A 17,496-nucleotide genomic window follows, 5' to 3' on the forward strand; every position below is an offset into this window, starting at 1 on the left:
GAGCTGCACGTGAAGTGTCTTCCTCTGCCTCATGTCTGTGCGAGCCTGACTTGTGAACTGCAGTGTGATGATAAGAAGCAGTGGGCGATGCCACATGCTTTGGAGGAGAGAGAGAGAGCGCATGCACGTCTACGCGCTCCTGAACCGATCGCAGACCTTGTGGCAGTTGGACATTCCAGATTTGAGGAAAGGCGTAAAAAAAAAAAAAACGGAATCGTGATTCATGAGGGAGCCTCTGAACGAAACACAGAGACTTTGGCCGTGAAATGAGAAACCTCTAATCACCTCACAAATTTAAATCAAGTGTCTTTGCTGGTTGCTTCCAATTATGGTACGGAATGATTGGGTAGCTTGCCTCCTGTCGTGCATCCATGTGTTCAGAGCATTTTTAAGTGTCCCGGGTCAGTCCCAGTCGACTCTATTTCTTTCTAATTTTTCCCCCCGTTTCCGCCCCAATTTGCGACACTCATTTGCGTCCGTAAGTCGTGCGCATCTCGTCGACCGATCTGGGGGAGAGGTCAGACGAGCACGCGTGCCCTCCGCCGAAAACCGTGCGATGTGCCTCTTTTTCCACCCCGCAGTCCGCTAGTTGAACTCAGAGCTGCAGAAGGTTGCTTCGTGTGTAGCTTGTGCTGGAGGACTGCAGGTCCTCCAGTGGCCAGAGGGTGTCACTGTTGCGCAGTGAGACGTGGCCATTCCTGACGATGGAACCCCTACCTCCCTTCTATGGCTAATCATTCATCAGCTCTCAGTCTCGGGGGAGGGGGTGGTGGGGTGGGGGTTGCCCTGGTGTCCAGGTGAAATTTCAATTCTGGCTTTCGTTGCCTTGCCAAGTCCACGGTAAATGTAAATACGTTACAGTAAATGTGACCCGTTAAATGGAGGCCTTGGAGGCGAGGTGGCGTACCTGATTCCAGAGACAGTCTCTCGGGCGTCTTGGTGCGGGGGGCGTTCTGCTCGACGTCCACCTGGATCAGCTCCGTTTCATCCTGCTTCTTCCGGTGGGGGGGGCACTTCGGCCCCTCCCCCCGCGCGGCCAGCGGGCTCTTCTTGTCCTTGCCGTTCCGCGTCTCTCCTGGCTCGCTCAGGTCCAGCAGGTCCAGCGTCGAGGACAGGACTAGGCACAGAGGGAACACTTCAGCGTCGCGAAAAGACCGCGAACTCCGTCGCCTGGTTAAAACCTTGAGACCAGTCGAGCCCAGTTCAGACCAAAGATTCGTGACACGACTTGTGAGCTGCAACTGGCGACTCTTTGCAACGTTCTAAAACTCGCCACCTGCGATTGGACGAGTTGAATCGCCCGCAGTGGCAATCGCCGGCATCTGACCAACCCCGGGATGGGATGTTCATCGCTGCAACTCCTCTCTGCGATAATCTGAAATGGTTTCGTTGCTGCGTCGTGAATCTTGGTAAATGGTAAATGGACTGCATTTATATAGCGCTTTTATCCAAAGCGCTTTACAATTGATGCCTCTCATTCGCCAGAGCAGTTAGGGGTTAGGTGTCTTGCTCAAGGACACTTCAACATGCCCAGGGCGGGGTTTGAACCGGCAACCCTCCGACTGCCAGACAATCGCCCTTACCTCCTGAGCTATGTCGCCCCCTATCTTTTGGTGTGAACTGAAATTCATACACGTCAGTCGGTACAAGAATGCAACAGGTCAACATATTTGGCACGCTTTCAGAATGCAACCCTGTTTGCACACAGGCTTCACGCAGAATTCCAACAAATTTGGCTCCATTACATTTACATTACAGTCATCTGGCAGACGCTCTTATCCAGATTAATGAACAGTAGTGGGCAGCTGTCATTGTGACCGCTTTTTTTCTCTTTCTGTTCCTGTGATTATCACCAATGGGCCCATTTATAATCACTAAATGTAACGATAACAAACGACAGTTTGCATCGTCACAAGAAAATGGAACTTTCCTGATGGCTGCTCGAAAAATAAAATGCTAATTACCATGCAAATCATTAAGACACGGGTGTGTAATCTCACCCGAAAAGTGAGTGAAGTGAAGGCGTTTGTTTAAGCCCAGCACTATGACACCTGATTCTACTCATCAAGGTCTTGTCTGAGGACCATTATTAGTTACATAGTTAAATCAGGTGTTCTGTACTGGGATAAAACAAAAACCTGCACCCACACCGGCCCATTTCGGATAAGATTGGACACCCCTGCTCCTCTAGGAACAACTTTTTACACTGATTTAGAAGTTAGTTTGAGGTTAAAAAAAAAAAAAAAAATGAAGGGTATTTTTGGCATCCGGATGCTCTGTTTAGGCGTTCAGGGGGCCTGATCCAAACCGAGGAGGTCCCATCTCAGGCTCTTGGCGCTCACGGACATGATGGATGGGGTACAAGGAGAACCCAGGTATTCCGGCCCGCTGGAGCGGTCCGTGATTTGGCCAATTAAGCATTTTAAAGCTGGCGGATCGGACCAGCGAGAGCAACGTCTCTCTTTTTCTCTCTTTCTCTGTTTCGCATTCTCCCTCTCTCACTGCCCCCCCCCCCCTCCCCCCACCCTCCCCTATTCTGGGTCATTGAATTCTAATCATATTTTTCCTTCCTGATTGCGAAAAGCCTTTGCTCTCTCTCCTACTGTGGAAACAGGGGGTTGGCACGAAGGTTTTCATTACCATAATCTACAGCTTTTTTTTTTTTTTTTTTTAGCACTGTGTCAAAATTAGCCAATCAGTTTTCAGCCCCACACTGTGATGTAACATTCCATTTTCTTTCAGTTAATTCATTCATTAAAATTGCAAAGGAAAGCCTGCTTTTGAAATGTGCCGATAAGTAACTAGCACTTCTGTGCGCTTCGCATGCAAACCAAGTATAGGTTCTGCATTTATAATTACATTCATGCAGAAAATAATCACAGCTTGTCACTCGTCGTTTTGTTTCTGTTCCGTGTGGTTTTTTTTGTTTTGTTTTTTGAAACTCAAAGAAACAAAATGGTTTAAAATGTTTTTTTTTTACAGCACCGTAAACCTGTCATTGTATGTCCTCAGAAATAGACATCGTACAATATCCATCAGTGTTGCCATCTGAAAATCAAGATGATTGACAAGAAGGACAATGACGTCTCCCAATAACTGAGACCAGCGTTCGACGTGTGTGTGTGTGTGTAACGCTGATGTAAGGCAAGCCATCACTGTCTTTGACGTCCCTCCTTATCCTGGAGCTCCTCAGATGAACATAATTAGCAACGAAAGGCGACGCACTTGAGAGTCGGTTTGTAATCTGGAGTTTCGTCAGTGTCTCGAGAGAGATCGGTCTTCACAGAACTGAAGATGGCTCTGAAACAGGAACTCTTTGTATTGTGAAACGAGGCTTTACTGCATCCTGAATAATCTTTCGTTTCCTTTGTCATTTAACGCATTTAACACAGCATTTAGATAATTGCAAAATATGATCAAAAAAAGATGAAAAAGACCTTAATGGATTGAGCCAGCAAGCTAGCAGAGTAACTTGTTGGTGCTCCAAATTCAAGAGTCTTTTAGAATTCAAGAAGCTTGCTAGAACATTGGTTTATAACATTGAATTTGAGATTTTACTGACAAGTGAATATGGTTATGGAATTTGACTTATTTTGGATTGCATGAGTCTACAGTTATTACCACTGGGAAACTGAAAGATTTTACTTAAGGTATTAAGATGTTGTCAGTTCTTATTTGTTATTTTTGTTTTGTTTTGAAGAACAGGATCGACTGACCTTTGAAGCTGAAAATTGAAGATATAAATATCTGTCATATCAAATCATGCCAATACTGTGTGAATGAAACAGCAGGACGTCAAACATTGAATCTGCTTCCAAAACGTCGTCCATGAAATCAAAGCTTTGAGGTATACATTATGCATTGCCTGTATCCAGTTCCAATGTAATATACTAGTAGACACGCACACGCGCACACACATACACACACCACCTTGCTTCAGCTCAGGATAATTATGTATGTAGTGTACAATCTAATAAAATTTGACTTATTTAACATTTAGTAAACTCATCACTTCTTATTTTCTACCTATAATTCCTACTCACCCCTGAAATCAGAAAATCATGATTTTTGTTGGTTTCCCACCCGATAGTAACCACCAAGCAGACAAAGTTTCCGATAACATATGCATATTGTAATGTGAAGCTGAAAAGCAAATTTCCACCTGGTGTGGACAACAAAGTCCCGTCTAAATATCCAGCTGTATGAATGTATTGTGTGTAAAAAAAAAAAAAATGTAATGTGTACAAGCTGTTATGGATAAGAGCATCTGCTAAACATAGAAGATGTAAATGCAGTGTAGTGTTGGTAGTGAGAGGTAGTGTTGAATGTGGGGTGGGGGGGGGGGTAGGTGGGGGTGTGGGGGGGGCTTTTACCTGCTGTGTTAGAGGTCACAGGCCGCGGGGTTGCATCACACTTGGTCTCGCAGAGAAAGTCATCGATGGAGGGGCTCAGGAGGGGTCTGCTCTCTTGCTGCTCGCTCACCAGCTGCAGACGAGAGCAAACAAGACAGCCCTGTTTTTTATTTTTTACAAACGTTGTGAATTTCAGTAGAGAGCCCACACCGGCCCTGTTTTTACATTTGCTGTTCATTTCAGTAGAGCCCACACTAGCCCTGTTTTTACATTCGCTGTTCATTTCAGTAGAGCCCACACTAGCCCTGTTTTTACATTCGCTGTACATTTCAGTAGAGCCCACACTAGCCCCGTTTTTACATTCGCTGTTCATTTCAGTAGAGCCCACATTAACCCTGTTTTTACATTCTCTGTTCATTTCAGTAGAGCCCACACTAGCCCCGTTTTTACATTCGCTGTTCATTTCAGTAGAGCCCACACTAACCCTGTTTTTACATTCGCTGTTCATTTCAGTAGAGCGGCTACACCAGCCCTGTTTTTACATTCGCTGTTCATTTCAGTAGAGCCCACACTAGCCCTGTTTTTAGATTCGCTGTTCATTTCAGTAGAGCGGCTACACTAGCCCTGTTCTTACAAATGCTGTGCATTTCAGAAGGGTGGCTACACCAACCCTGTTTTTTACAAATGCTGTAAATTTCAGTTGAGCTGCCACACCTTCCCTGTTTTTACATATGCTGGGCATTTCAGTAGAGCGACTACACCAGCCCTATTTTTACAAATGCTGCGCATTTCAGCAGAGTTGCCACACAAACCCTGTTTTTACAAATGCTGTGCATTTCAGTAGAGCTTCCACGCTTTCCCTGTTTTTACATGTGCTACGCAGTTCAGTAGAGAGGCTACATCAGCCCTGTTTTCACAAATACTGTGCAGTTCAGTTTAGCGGCTACACCAGCCCTGTTTTTACATATGCTGTGCATTTCAGTAGAGCAGCTACATCAGGCCTGTTTTCACAAAAGCTGTGCATTTCAGCGGAAACCAAACGGCGTAGTTCCGCATGCATCACAGCACTTAAAGTACAGCAGCTGACCGCATGTCAGGTGACTTTGTGTCGTCGTGTGCGACGATTCCTCTCCGTATGAACTCACGGTAAGGGTGAACACCGCTGAGAGACGCAAGACGCTTTCGACGAAGTGCCCGTTCCTCCGCGGTACGCAGCAGCGCCCCCCGAGGACCCGGTTTTAAGCATGTAATTATGCCGCCCCATTAAAAAAAAATGTTTACCGAGCTCTTCTACACCAGTCCCCGCCCGTCAAGCCGCCGTTCCCGTGGCGATCCCGCGCCTCCTAGCATTTTGTAGCGCAGCCGGAAATCTTCTCGAGTCAGAGCGTACGTTTGTTCATTTAAACAACTTATCTGTTGTGTTCGTTAGCTTAAGTTTCATTTGTTTCTCTGTGATCCGAGTTGTACAATCAATAGCAATTTCGCCTAATTTTGTTGTCCTTAAGCCAATGAGTCACGCTCGTGTTTTTGTTTTTTTCCCACGGTAGATGGCTTTTTAAAAATAAAAAATAAAAAGCCGGTCGCTACTTTTATTAAATTTTGTAAATTTTGTTTTGAGCACAAAGTGTCCGGCGTCTTTCGAGGGAAACGGTCAAACTCCCCTGGCCTCTCCTGCTGCGCACAACTTCGCTGACAGAATGGTAATGAAAGGAATAAAAAATGAATTGGCGGGCATGTGGTTGCGTTTTGTGAGAAGGAATGGAGCTGTGTGCTCACAGAGCGTCAGAGGGGGAAAGTCCAGGGGGTCAGAAAACAAACGTCCAGCAAAATTTCTTTTAATTTTTTTCCACCTATGACCTCATCCAGTTGATTTCACTAATTAGTTCTACCTCCTGGCCGAATTATTGTGTTTTTATTTAGCAAATCCTGGTGATTGGCGAGGACTTTTACGTTTTTTTTTTCCTGTCCCACTTGCCCAGTGCATGCTGGGATAGGCTCGAGCACCTTCCACCTTCAGGATTAAGCTGCTGTAGATAATGGATGGATGGACTTTTACTACATCTGGCCAGAACAATACCAGATATTCCAGGCTGTGCCAATTGAATTTTTAATGCCCCAGTCCGGGTATTTGCGTATTTAATCAGAGTTTGGGGGGGGGGGGGGGGAGCAAACCTGACCAGAATTATTACCCTGTTGTAAATGACTTAATTAGGAAACACTTGGCATATTTTTGAAGTTGTCAAGGATATACTTTTTGATATACTTATTTATCCAAATGGTGTGCCGAAACAAGCTGACATTTTTTTTGTAGCGGAATGAACCCATTTTCATAACTAACTACTGTAGATGACAGGAGCTCCCTTAAGCACTGTGTGATTATTACGAACTGATTTCTGCTGAAATATTCAATATACATTACTGCAAAATAATACATGTAATGCTTGAGGCTCTATCAAACTTTTTTCCCCCCCCAAAAAAAATTGCTGTTGTGACTGAGCTCCAGGGGATTTTTATATTGACTAGGATGAGAAGGTTGGCTGACAAGGTGTGTGTGTGTGTGTGTGTGTGGACGAGTGAGTGTGCGTGTGTGAGCATGTGGGTGTAGGAGGGAGCAGGGCAGCAGGGAAGCAGGTGTCTTTGTATTCCAGATAGGTAGAGCTCCGTTACCTTACATCACCCCATCATTAATGCACCTGCCTTATCCGCTAAGGCACAAAACTGCCATTTTGTGTCATTTATCACGTATTCAGAGGCAAAGCGGCCAGGCTTGTCTTCATCAGGCAAGGAAACGATTTTCTCTGTTTCTGTAGTTCTGTATCTTCATTCTTTTAAGATCAAACGTAACATCACGATAAATTAATTCCTGGCTGCGTGTGTGTCACCTGTGAGGTGTACTGGAAGGGGGGGTGTCACTAATCGGCACTGTGATCAAAGCACTCAGGTGGGGGGTGGGGGGGGGGTCATGTTAAAGCTCGCATTCTAACGTCACCTGAATAATTGTGAGGGTTATTTTCCGACAAATCGTAATCGCCTGAGGACTGGGGCTCTCCAGGTGGAATCTCCACGATCCGTCACTCACCTGTAATGTACAGGTGATGCGCAGGTAACGCAGGCTAAAAACTCAGTGGAATAAATCTATCAGATAGCAAGGAGCCAATCTTGTATTCCAGGTAACTTGATAAATACAAGCTTCTGGGATTCTGCCTCCTGGGTTGTTGCCAATAAAAAGCTCATTTTAAAACTCCTTTTTTTTTTTTTTTTTTTTAGTGCAGAGGTGAAGCCAGACTGTTCATTCACGATAATGGGTCACTGAGTTTGACCTTGTTGGAAATTAATCGTCGGACATCGTTTTCTTATGTCTTTGTTTTACGGAAATCAAGATGTGCTGAAGGTTGAATGCGCTATTTAGCTGGGACGATGTTTTAGTAATTTGATGTCTTGTTAAAACGCATATAATGCAAATGTCGTTTAAATTGCTATTGGGCAGTATTTATGGGTAGTCGTGATGTAAATCTTGTTGTCATTAATATGAGATCATTTTTGGGCAGTGAAATTTGTACATTAATATGCATACATATATAGCACCTTGATGAGAATGCAAATGGATGGAGGCAGGGCCCATGGGGTCAGAGTGATAAAGGTAAAAGCTTTTTGATTAAGTAATACCTCCTGTCATTTTCTATGTTTTAATAAATATATCCATGTGATGTTCCTGTGTGTGTGTGTGTGTCTACACACACACACACACAAATGAACACACACATATATACATGCATACATACATTCATTCATACATACTTGCATGCCAATGTATTTTACAAATACTTGTGTCCTTTAATAAAATGAGGACTGGTAAATGGGATGAATTGGCTGACTGTGGGAGACTTGCTTGAAAAGGCATTATGCTCCAGCTATTTCACCAGGTTACCTAAAATCTCACTGAGATATAAACACTAAAACATCACAAATTCAAAATGAACTTAAAAATAAACAGGAGTATAGACAGCTAGGTTATATTGCATAAGTTTGTGTGAATAAGCAGGTGTACACATGTGCACATGCATCCTCTCCCTCTCTCTCCCCCTCTGTGTGTGTGTGTGCGTGTATTATATAGAATAGATGATTATTTTAAATGTATTTTTTTTTTTTTTTTGCAGGGCAAGAGACCTGCATAAGACAGAAGTCGTTGAAAATAACCCTGTTGAGTGACAGGGATCATTTGGAAACGACACCGCATGGACGTGTGAAACCCCCGGTGCACAGATTTGAATTTAAATTGAAGGAAGCGAACAATACGCCTGTCGTAATTCCTTTCGACGCCGCGCTAATCTCCCAAATGGAAAGGTGAGCCCTTCCACCTCCACCGCGCATGACGACAGTGAAGTAATGGAGAAATAAAAAAAAATATGATACATACATAAACAAGCGTCACACTTTGTGACCTCACTATCTCTTATTTTTCCCCACAATGCTCGCTGTTCAGTAGTCAGGTAGTCCAGCCTCTTGACGATAACCTGAAGGGACTGAGGGTAGAAACAGACTCAGAGAGGGATTGGGGGATTATAACGAGGGAATAATGGCGGTTAGTGTGTTCTGAACTGGTGAACGTTTTTTTTTTTACACACAGCTATGGAGGAATTAGTCAGTGTACGTCACACTGGGAATCAGCACTGTTTTAGCCAGAGGGGGAAAGAAAATGTGTTTTGTTTTTTGATGTTGCAGTACATTTTCATTTTGTATTATTCATGAAAAAAAATTAATTTCCTTTTTTTTTTTTTTTTTTTTTTGCGGAATCAGCAAAAAAAAACGTGGCCCTTAACGGAATGGGAGAATGATTAAAAAAAAATTTCTCTTGGAACAAGGTAGTTAATTAGATGTTTTTTTTTCTTTCTTTTCTTCCTTCCTCCTCTATTCAATTAAAATAATTCCCTGAACTTCTGGCACAAATACGGGCAGGATTGCTGACGCTAATGCGAGAATAATTAAGAGCACCGCCAGCGCCCCCGTTAATGAGTGAGGGGCCTCAAAGCAGGAATGTCCGCTTCCGAGGGGAACAAACGGTCCCTTCTCGGCCCCCTGGGCCCCGCTTAAATTCCTTCCCGTCCCGGACCGTGGGGGGGTGGGTCGGTGGGGGGTTTCGGATGTGTCCTGTCTCCCGGTGCGGGCAGGAAGTGAAGGGGGAGGAGGAGCAGGGGATGGGATGCCACTCGGAAACACAAGTCCCCTAAGAATAAACGAGCAGCACCAGCCTGGCGTCCCTGTGCTAGCACAGAACAGCTCACGACCTGTGCTATTATGAGCCATTCCAAGGCCAAAGATGTGGATGTGTGTGTGTGTGTGTGTGTGTGTGTGCGCGCGTGTGTGTGTATTTATATATACAGCGCGCTCAATAATGTTTGGGCCAAAGACAGAAGGACAGAAAAGACACATTTTTCTTCTTGATTTGTCTCTGTACTCCACCACTTTAGGTTTGTAATCAAACATTCACATCTGGTTAAATTGCATTCTCAGCTTTTATTTGAGAGTATTTATTTTATACATTATGGTTTCACCGTGCTTGGTATTATTATATTTATGTAGCATTTGTCCTCCTTGCCTTGAAAAAAAAAAAGTGTGTTGGAACCAGTGCCTGCTCTCCTCCAGGGGTTTGCAGGAAGACTCAAACGGCATGAAGTGTTAATATGAGGGGTGAGAGAGAGCCCTGCTGCCGGAGGTGTGTAAAAAAAAAAAACGGATTTACGCAGAGCATTGTGGGTAACGGCGCTCGCCTGCCTGCCCGCCCAAGGCCACGGAATACCATTCTCTACCTCAATATGAAATTCTGTCCTTCCCGTCTCCCCTCTATTCTTTGTAACGGGAGAGGGAGAGGGGGAGGGGAGGGGGGGTTACAGATGCGCTGGAGATCAGGGGGGATGCGTGGGGAGTGAATAATGTCCGCCGTCACTATTACGCACAACTTTCCGACGGGAGGTTTCCTCCGAGCGTAATCCATTAAAAAATCAGTGCGACCCTCGCGGATATCAGAGCCGGTCGAATGCAGCACCGCAGTCTGCTCCGCGTAGGATAAGACGAACGGACCCTGGCACAGTCGCGCAAACTCCCCTCGCCCCCCTCCCTCGCGGAAAATGATTGATATTCCACGCCGTCATTCTACCTGCGTCCCGTCGCTGTGACAGCCCCGCGCCGTGCTTCCTCTACGCGGCAGCGTCCGGTCCCTCAGCGAGAGTTCGCGGGAATCCTGACCTAGTATCTACTGTACATTTAGGCAAGTGTGAAAATGAATGAAAATAATTATTATTCGTTTCTTAGTATTCCAGCGCTTTGGTTTGAGCATTCACAGAGATCTTATAGGTTTCCATAGTCTATTTTTTTATCTTCAGCATTTCTCTGTGGAGTGTTGAGTGCATTATTTCAGCACATTAGCTTGAACATTTATTTTTTTTAAAATGAAATCCCAAAATACAACATCATTGGCTAAATCCTATATAAAATTATAAAAACTAAAAATTATATTTTGCTAGTATGAAAGCTATGAGTAGATGTGTACCTTCATGGACTGTAATAAGATTTTTGTTGTAAGATTTCCAAATGTCTCAATATGACAGAAGGTCAGCACATTGAATATGAGTTATCTAGATGTCAATATTCTTTTAAAACCTACTGTTCTTAAAATGGGTGATCACCCAACGACGTTGTAGGTCCAAGTACATGTTGACACACGTCTCCCAAACTCTTAATTGGCAGTGGATAGAGTCAATAATTATGTTTGCCAACCTTTGTTTGTGTCATTAGCGTGGATGACTTGCGCAAGTGCTGCTAATCATATTGTTAGTGAGGAATGGAAGGTTTCCACATAGTGTGCAGTGTCCAACATGTAAATGTGGTCTACAGCTGTACACAGATTTTCTTCTTCTTCTCCTTTTTCTCTTTTCTCCCTTGTGGTGAAAAGAAATCATCCCACGACTTCGTACCCAGTTCTCCCGCCCTGTGCAAGACGCACACGTTTGCTTTGTTTACAAAGCGCTTGAAGGCTAATCCAGAAATGATGTAATGGAGGAACTTCAGGTAATTGTGTCACCTGGGCTTGATTCCAAGGGAGATGCTTAGATTATGTTGTCAAGGGAACCCCCGAACGAATTAGGCTCAAAGGTGGGGGCGGTGTGCGCGGGGGGGGAGTCCCATAGAGAGGTGGTGGAGGTTCGGGGGGGGGGGGGGGTTGGGGGGTAGGGGTGTGGTTTGTAATGCAGTCATCGGGTTCATCCAGTGCCTGAAGATGCAGAGGTCTTGAAGAGTTCATCGGCGCTGTGCTCTTTCTAATGCTAAATCTGAATGATTCTTGGCTTCAGAAAGAGGGGGAAAAATGTATATTATACGGGTTTATTATTATTATTATTATTATTATTATTTAAATCGCATATAAACTGCAACTTCAAAAGAAAACAAGTTTAAAAAATGCACACATATATTGTGGAGTAAATCGTAGCTCCCCTGAAATCCAGGAATTTACTCAGACGGTGGTGGTAGAGACATGAAATATGAGGCAGGTGTTAGCTTGACGCACTCTGCAGCTGGTGCTCGGGGGGGGGGGGCTGGGGGTGGGGGAGTGGGGTGGGGAGGGAGGGAGGGGAGGGGGTCAGGGCTGGGGGGGGGGTAACTATTCTGTCCTTCTGAAGATTAGACTGCAGTCTCAGGCTGAAGTTGTTTTTGCTCATATCACATGTTATCCGGGATGAGATGAGGTTATGTTTGTTATCATCTAACACCTTGTCCTATATAGCATTGTTGTAAAATGTGTTTTTTTTTCATTATTATTCTTATTGCTACTATTGCTGCTGCTACTGCTATGGCTACGACTACTACTACTACTGCTACAACGGCAACTACAAATAATAATATAGACCTTTTGTCTGTTCTAACTGTTTCTCATAATTAATTTTTAAGAAGTTCGGTAGTAGGTCTATTATGTGTTCCTGTACAGTGTTCAGAAAAAAACCCAAACTGAAGTCCTTTAAGCTGAGCAGTAAATCATTCGACACAGATTCGGAGTATTCCTAAAATACATTAAAAGTCACTAAAAAATGAGGTGCAGTTGTCCGGGGATAACTGTAACAGGGACCTAATTCACGGTTGTAGAACTGGGGGGAAAAATACGCTTTACAGGAAGGTCGACACCTAGCTGAACTAGCCGATTAGTGTATATTACAGTACACGGCACAATACAGTTTTAATGGAAGCAGGATAACAGGATCTGGCCGACGGATTCGCACAGAGAAAGAGAATCAGTACCAGACTCCTATTTCTTTCTTGGCTGGAAGTATCAAAAACAGACAAAAAAATAATAATTAAAAACTTTACCATCATGCATCTACAGCAAATATACAAATATGGAAACTTCAGCGGGTTGCATTGACAATTCCATTACAGCTAGGAAATGCAGCAATCCGAAAAGTACGATAAACAAGGTCTCACACACACATACACACACACACACACACACACACACACAGCTGGTTGAAACGGGACACCATAAAGCAACACAGAGAGCACACAGGTGAGAGGGAAACACAGGTGGTCTATTCTACCAACAGCAAAGACACACAAAGGTAAACGGCAGGGAAAGCACAGACCAGAATCAGGCATGGCAGGGCGGGGCACTGGATTAATTTGTTCAAAATGTAATCCCATGCAGTTAACAATAGACACTAGCTGCTTATGAGGTGTAAAACAAGTCTGCTTATGGTGCAAAATCGGTGTTAAAAAAGTCTCCTAATGGTGCAAATCTGGTGTAAAAAAAGTATCCTAATAGTGCAAAACTTGCAAAAAAAAGTTTCCTAATGGTGCAAATCCGGTGTAAAAAAGTCTCCTAACAGTGCAAAACTTGTGTAAAATAGTCTCCTAATAGTGCAAAACTGACGTAAAAAAGTCCCCTGATGGTGCCAAACTGGTGTAAAAAAGTCTCCTAATGGTGCCAAACTGGTGTAAAAAAGTATTCTAACAGTGTAAAGCTGGTTTGGAAAAAAAGTCTCCTCATGGAGTATGATTATCTTAAGCGATGTAATTTCCTTTCCTAATTTGCCAAGGGCTTGTAGATAAATCTGCCAGAAATGCAATGTATCATAAGGCAAGGGGCTAAATAATTAAATTAATTAACTGTTAAATATGTACATTTATCGCTTCTGAATCCTAATGAAAATAAAAATTGTGGATTCAAAAGAAAAATGTCTGGGAGGGGTTTTTCATTTCAAATGAATATTAAACACTCAGACTGCAAAATAAACCTCTGATAATTCCGATTTACACTCTGCTGTGGAACGATAAGGGCAAAGCCGCACAATCTGTTTAATCAGGCGTACGCAGATAGCAGATGGCCGGGTCCGTTACACGATCTGGCCTGCGCAACGCAGCCATTTCACTGTAGCCCGTTAGCTTTATCGACTGTTAGCCTCCGTTTCTGAGAGAGGAAAAAAAAAATAGTTTGCATTGCAAAATCACTGAGGCAACCATCTTCCTGACTGTATACCACATAAAGCAGCTCATGATGAAGTTAAAAAAGAGAAAATTAAAAAAAAACAGGACACTGTATTTAATTGGTTTTTTTTTTAGATGAGGTGGGGTTTTTTTTTTGGAGGGGGTGGAAAAAAACACTGGTTCGACGTACAGTATGTTTATAGTGGAGGAGGTCAGACATGAGATGTTTCAAGCCTTATCGGAGGTTCTTATCGTCACCAAACCAGGAAGTGCTTCCTGTTGGGGTAGCTGCAATGGTTCCGCCCACCTTGGTTGTCATGGTGAGGAGGGGTTTTCCTTCTGAGGACGGCTTACTTGGAATCTCCATCATCCCCATGGCAACAGTCTTATCTGCAGCCCTAGAGTCTTTTGCCTACAACAGTGAAATCAACAATGACTTTGTGTCAGGACAATTTGTTAATGTCTTTAAATATTCCTCCACCCTCCCCAAAGGGCAGCTTAAAATATCTTAACTTTATGATTATTATTAGTTTGACCTATCCAAAATAAATAAATAAATAAACAAACAACAACAGCATCCATTTCAGAAACAAATCCACAAGGACACAAGGACTGCCAGGACCCTCACTCTCGAACAGTTACAGCACAGCTCGGTCTCGCTCACTGCAGAACTATTTTTGCAATTATGTGATAATATTTCCAACTGCATTTGAAGTGTCGGGAACAGAAGGGACAGCTCTCATTGTTGTTTATTTTTTATTTTTTAAGTTTTGCCGGTGGCAACAAAAATTGTAGCTGCTCTGGAAAGTTGTTCATCTTGGAAAGTGAGCCCCCCCCCCCCAAACCCTGTAGGGGAATTGTGGTATGAGACAGGACTTATTTTAACAAGCCCTGTTACCTAAGGGGTCAACGGGATGTCCAAGGCCCTCTCGCTTCCTGCTCGACCAGTTTTACCCCAGAGGTGAACTCGAAGTCACTTTCATACTTTATGAGGCTTTTATGTGACATTTCGTACCGTAATAACCCATCTCCTCCAGCTCCTGGTTTCTCAGAAATCCGAGAGAGATCTAGACTCGTTTTCAGAAGCGTATCGCTGTCAGAAATCTACCAAGGCACAAACGGTATCTAAATTAAATCTACACCACACACGGCCCCGAAGCTCAGCCATTCTGAGGGGTGTCATTTAAAAAAGCAATTATAACCGAAATCACTGCATTTAGCCTAATCAAACGCAACAAGCACGTTTAACGGGGACTGATGTTTTCTTATGATTCAAATTGGAATCAGCTCAGATTTTGATAAACCTTTCTTGAATGAGGAAAATTATGATTTATTTTTTTCTTCCCTCCCCCTACCCCCCCCCCCCCCCCTTCTTGGCCTCAGTTCTGCTTGAAGTAAACTGTCTCATATCATTAATGTACCATAATATCTAAATTTAGCCTCAAGGGAATATCTCAATGGCGGTGAATGGACTCTGCAGACCATTAAAATAAACAAGTCCACCAGCGTCCTGACTTGGACTATGTGAGCTCTACTGCAAGAAAATTTACAGAGACAATGCGGTTATGACTCCTCCCCTCTACAATCCGATCAGAAGCGTTGGAGAACGATCTTCCATCGCAGAGTGAAAAACAACCTCAACTGTATTTCTGCTCACCAAATGCTCATTACAGTACATTACATTACATGACATTACGTTACAGGCATTTAGCAGACGCTCTTATCCAGAGCGACTTACACACTGCGTCCATTTGGATACAGCTGGATATATATATACTGAAGCAATGCAGGTTAAGTGCCTTGCTCAAAGGGTACAACAGCAGTGTCTGACCGGGGAATCGAACCCGTGACCTCTCGGTTACCAGGCCAGTTTAGAAGATGGGTTACACGAAGCTAAATTGAAAAGTACACCCTCAGACCCATTCGCCACGCGAAACACTACGTTACCGGTCTCCCTCACGCCCCTATGTAAGGGCTTAACATGTTGTAGGTTTATTACCACTGTGCATCAACAGTATTGTATTATCAGTTACAAGGGCGTAATTTATTGGGGGGGGGGGGGGGGGTGTGCGGTTGCAACACCCCCAATATTACAGAACAGGCCAAACATCCCCTCCACCCACCCCCCCCCCCCAATCCCCAATAATATAGCATGATGATGTGAAATATGATTTCATAAAATAAACATGGGGATTTCATGCTGTGATTGGGATATACAGTACTGGTCAGCAGTCTTTAGTAAAGTAAAGGATTCTCCCTTAGAATTCACCGGAAGTGATCATTTCACAGCTGTTCTTTGAAGAAATGTATTCTGGGGGGGGCATGACCTGCCCCCCACCCCCACCCTCCTAGACAGTTGTACTCCTTGTAGTCTATGCATTTCAAACCTCCCCCCCCCAACATTCAAACTACAGTTGATGCCCTAAAATCAGTTATGTTCCTAATGACTTGGCACCAGCTTTATGTTGCCTAAACCTGTTGTATGGTCTTCATTCTGCATAAGAGTATCTACCAAGTGCCTAAATGTAGGGAACTCTCAAAACAAGTGTGTTAAAAAACAACACACAACAGGTCATTTAACACACCTCCATGTCTAGTTAAGGGCAACACATTTTGTGTTACTTTCAACACAGTCTGTGTTAAAAAGTCACCATTTGTAACACATAAATTGTATGCTTGTTACACAAAAGTAGTAACTTTGACACAAAATGTGCTTGAAGTAACACGAAAGTAGAATCGCAAAAAGTGTTTTGGATTTTGACACCATTTTGGAGAGTGTGTAAATGTAGACATGTTGTGAAACTGGAACTGTGCTTAACACATTACAAATAGAGAGAGTGTGGAGAAAAAACAAACAAACAGGGCACTTGTGTCATTGGTGACAGACACGGTGGCCCTCCGTTGTGGAAATAGGAAGTTCCTCTGTGACTCCTTGTTTTGACCTCCCTGCTAACATGACCTGTCGCTCTCATTGTTCCCGCTTTTGGGGGGAAAAAGAAACACGATTGCAATAAACATGGCAATTAAAGAGGGATACTGAGACAGAACTCGCTCAGTTTCTCCGCGAAGCCCACTTGAGGTACTGTACCGTATCCTGCAGGAGGGCAGTTGGCCAATTGAAACGCTTAAATGCTTTAAATGCCGTGTTGGAGCCAGCTTCCTCTAATTATGAATAAGCGCGTGGCTTAACCGCGACAATGGGACAAATCTGCAAAGAATATGCCAGCCGGCCTTTTCCGTACTCTGGGGCCCCACAGCGCGAGCCGAAAAAATCTGTCAACCCGAACAATCTGAAACAACGGCCCCTTTTCCGCACACAATATGCCTTAATTCCTTCCCGTGTTTAGAGCTGGCCCAGAATTCAGTGTCGCTTGAATGTGTGCTCAGAAATGTGCTTTAAGGATAATGATGACTGTCACATTTCTTATTCTCGCTGAAACTCTCAGCGAGTTGGCACATTTATAGGTAGTTGAGCAGCTTGCTAGTTTTTTTTTTTTTTCGTTTTTTGGAAAAGATACTTGGTATTCAGTGCTTTATGATCTACAGAATGACACATTTAGTCAGGCTGGGAAATTGTGAGAATGTTAACATTTCTTTCAGGAGCTGAAGGTCTTGCAGTCCCTTACAGCAACACGACACACGACTGGTTCCACAGATAAACTGAAAGCTGTGCAAG

The 17,496-nt window shown here is 43.7% G+C and overlaps 1 protein-coding gene and 1 long non-coding RNA gene across 6 annotated transcripts in view; one reads left to right on the forward strand and one right to left on the reverse strand.

Annotated features, from left to right (window-relative positions):
- pex5la (peroxisomal biogenesis factor 5-like a) overlaps window positions 1–17,496 on the reverse strand; it is a 99,774-nt gene that overhangs the window by 30,283 nt on the left and 51,995 nt on the right. For 2 of the 3 annotated variants that reach the window (XM_064330140.1, XM_064330139.1), the window contains exons 2-4: window positions 14,128–14,232; window positions 4,374–4,485; window positions 908–1,117 (exon numbers count right to left, since the gene is read on the reverse strand). In XM_064330140.1, coding sequence (XP_064186210.1) covers window positions 908–1,117; window positions 4,374–4,485; window positions 14,128–14,232 — 427 coding nt within the window. The remainder of the gene's footprint in view (window positions 1–907; window positions 1,118–4,373; window positions 4,486–14,127; window positions 14,233–17,496) is intronic. The other variant, XM_064330141.1, reaches the window with a different exon arrangement.
- LOC135252267 (uncharacterized) overlaps window positions 1–17,496 on the forward strand; it is a 33,031-nt gene that overhangs the window by 1,973 nt on the left and 13,562 nt on the right. For all 3 annotated transcript variants that reach the window (XR_010329375.1, XR_010329377.1, XR_010329376.1), the window contains exon 2: window positions 8,510–8,696. This is a non-coding gene — a long non-coding RNA (uncharacterized LOC135252267). Of the gene's footprint in view, window positions 1–8,509; window positions 8,697–17,496 lie in introns of those variants that run through there.

The sequence above is a fragment of the Anguilla rostrata genome, chromosome 4 (genome assembly GCF_018555375.3).
Source record: "Anguilla rostrata isolate EN2019 chromosome 4, ASM1855537v3, whole genome shotgun sequence".
NCBI lineage: Eukaryota > Metazoa > Chordata > Actinopteri > Anguilliformes > Anguillidae > Anguilla > Anguilla rostrata.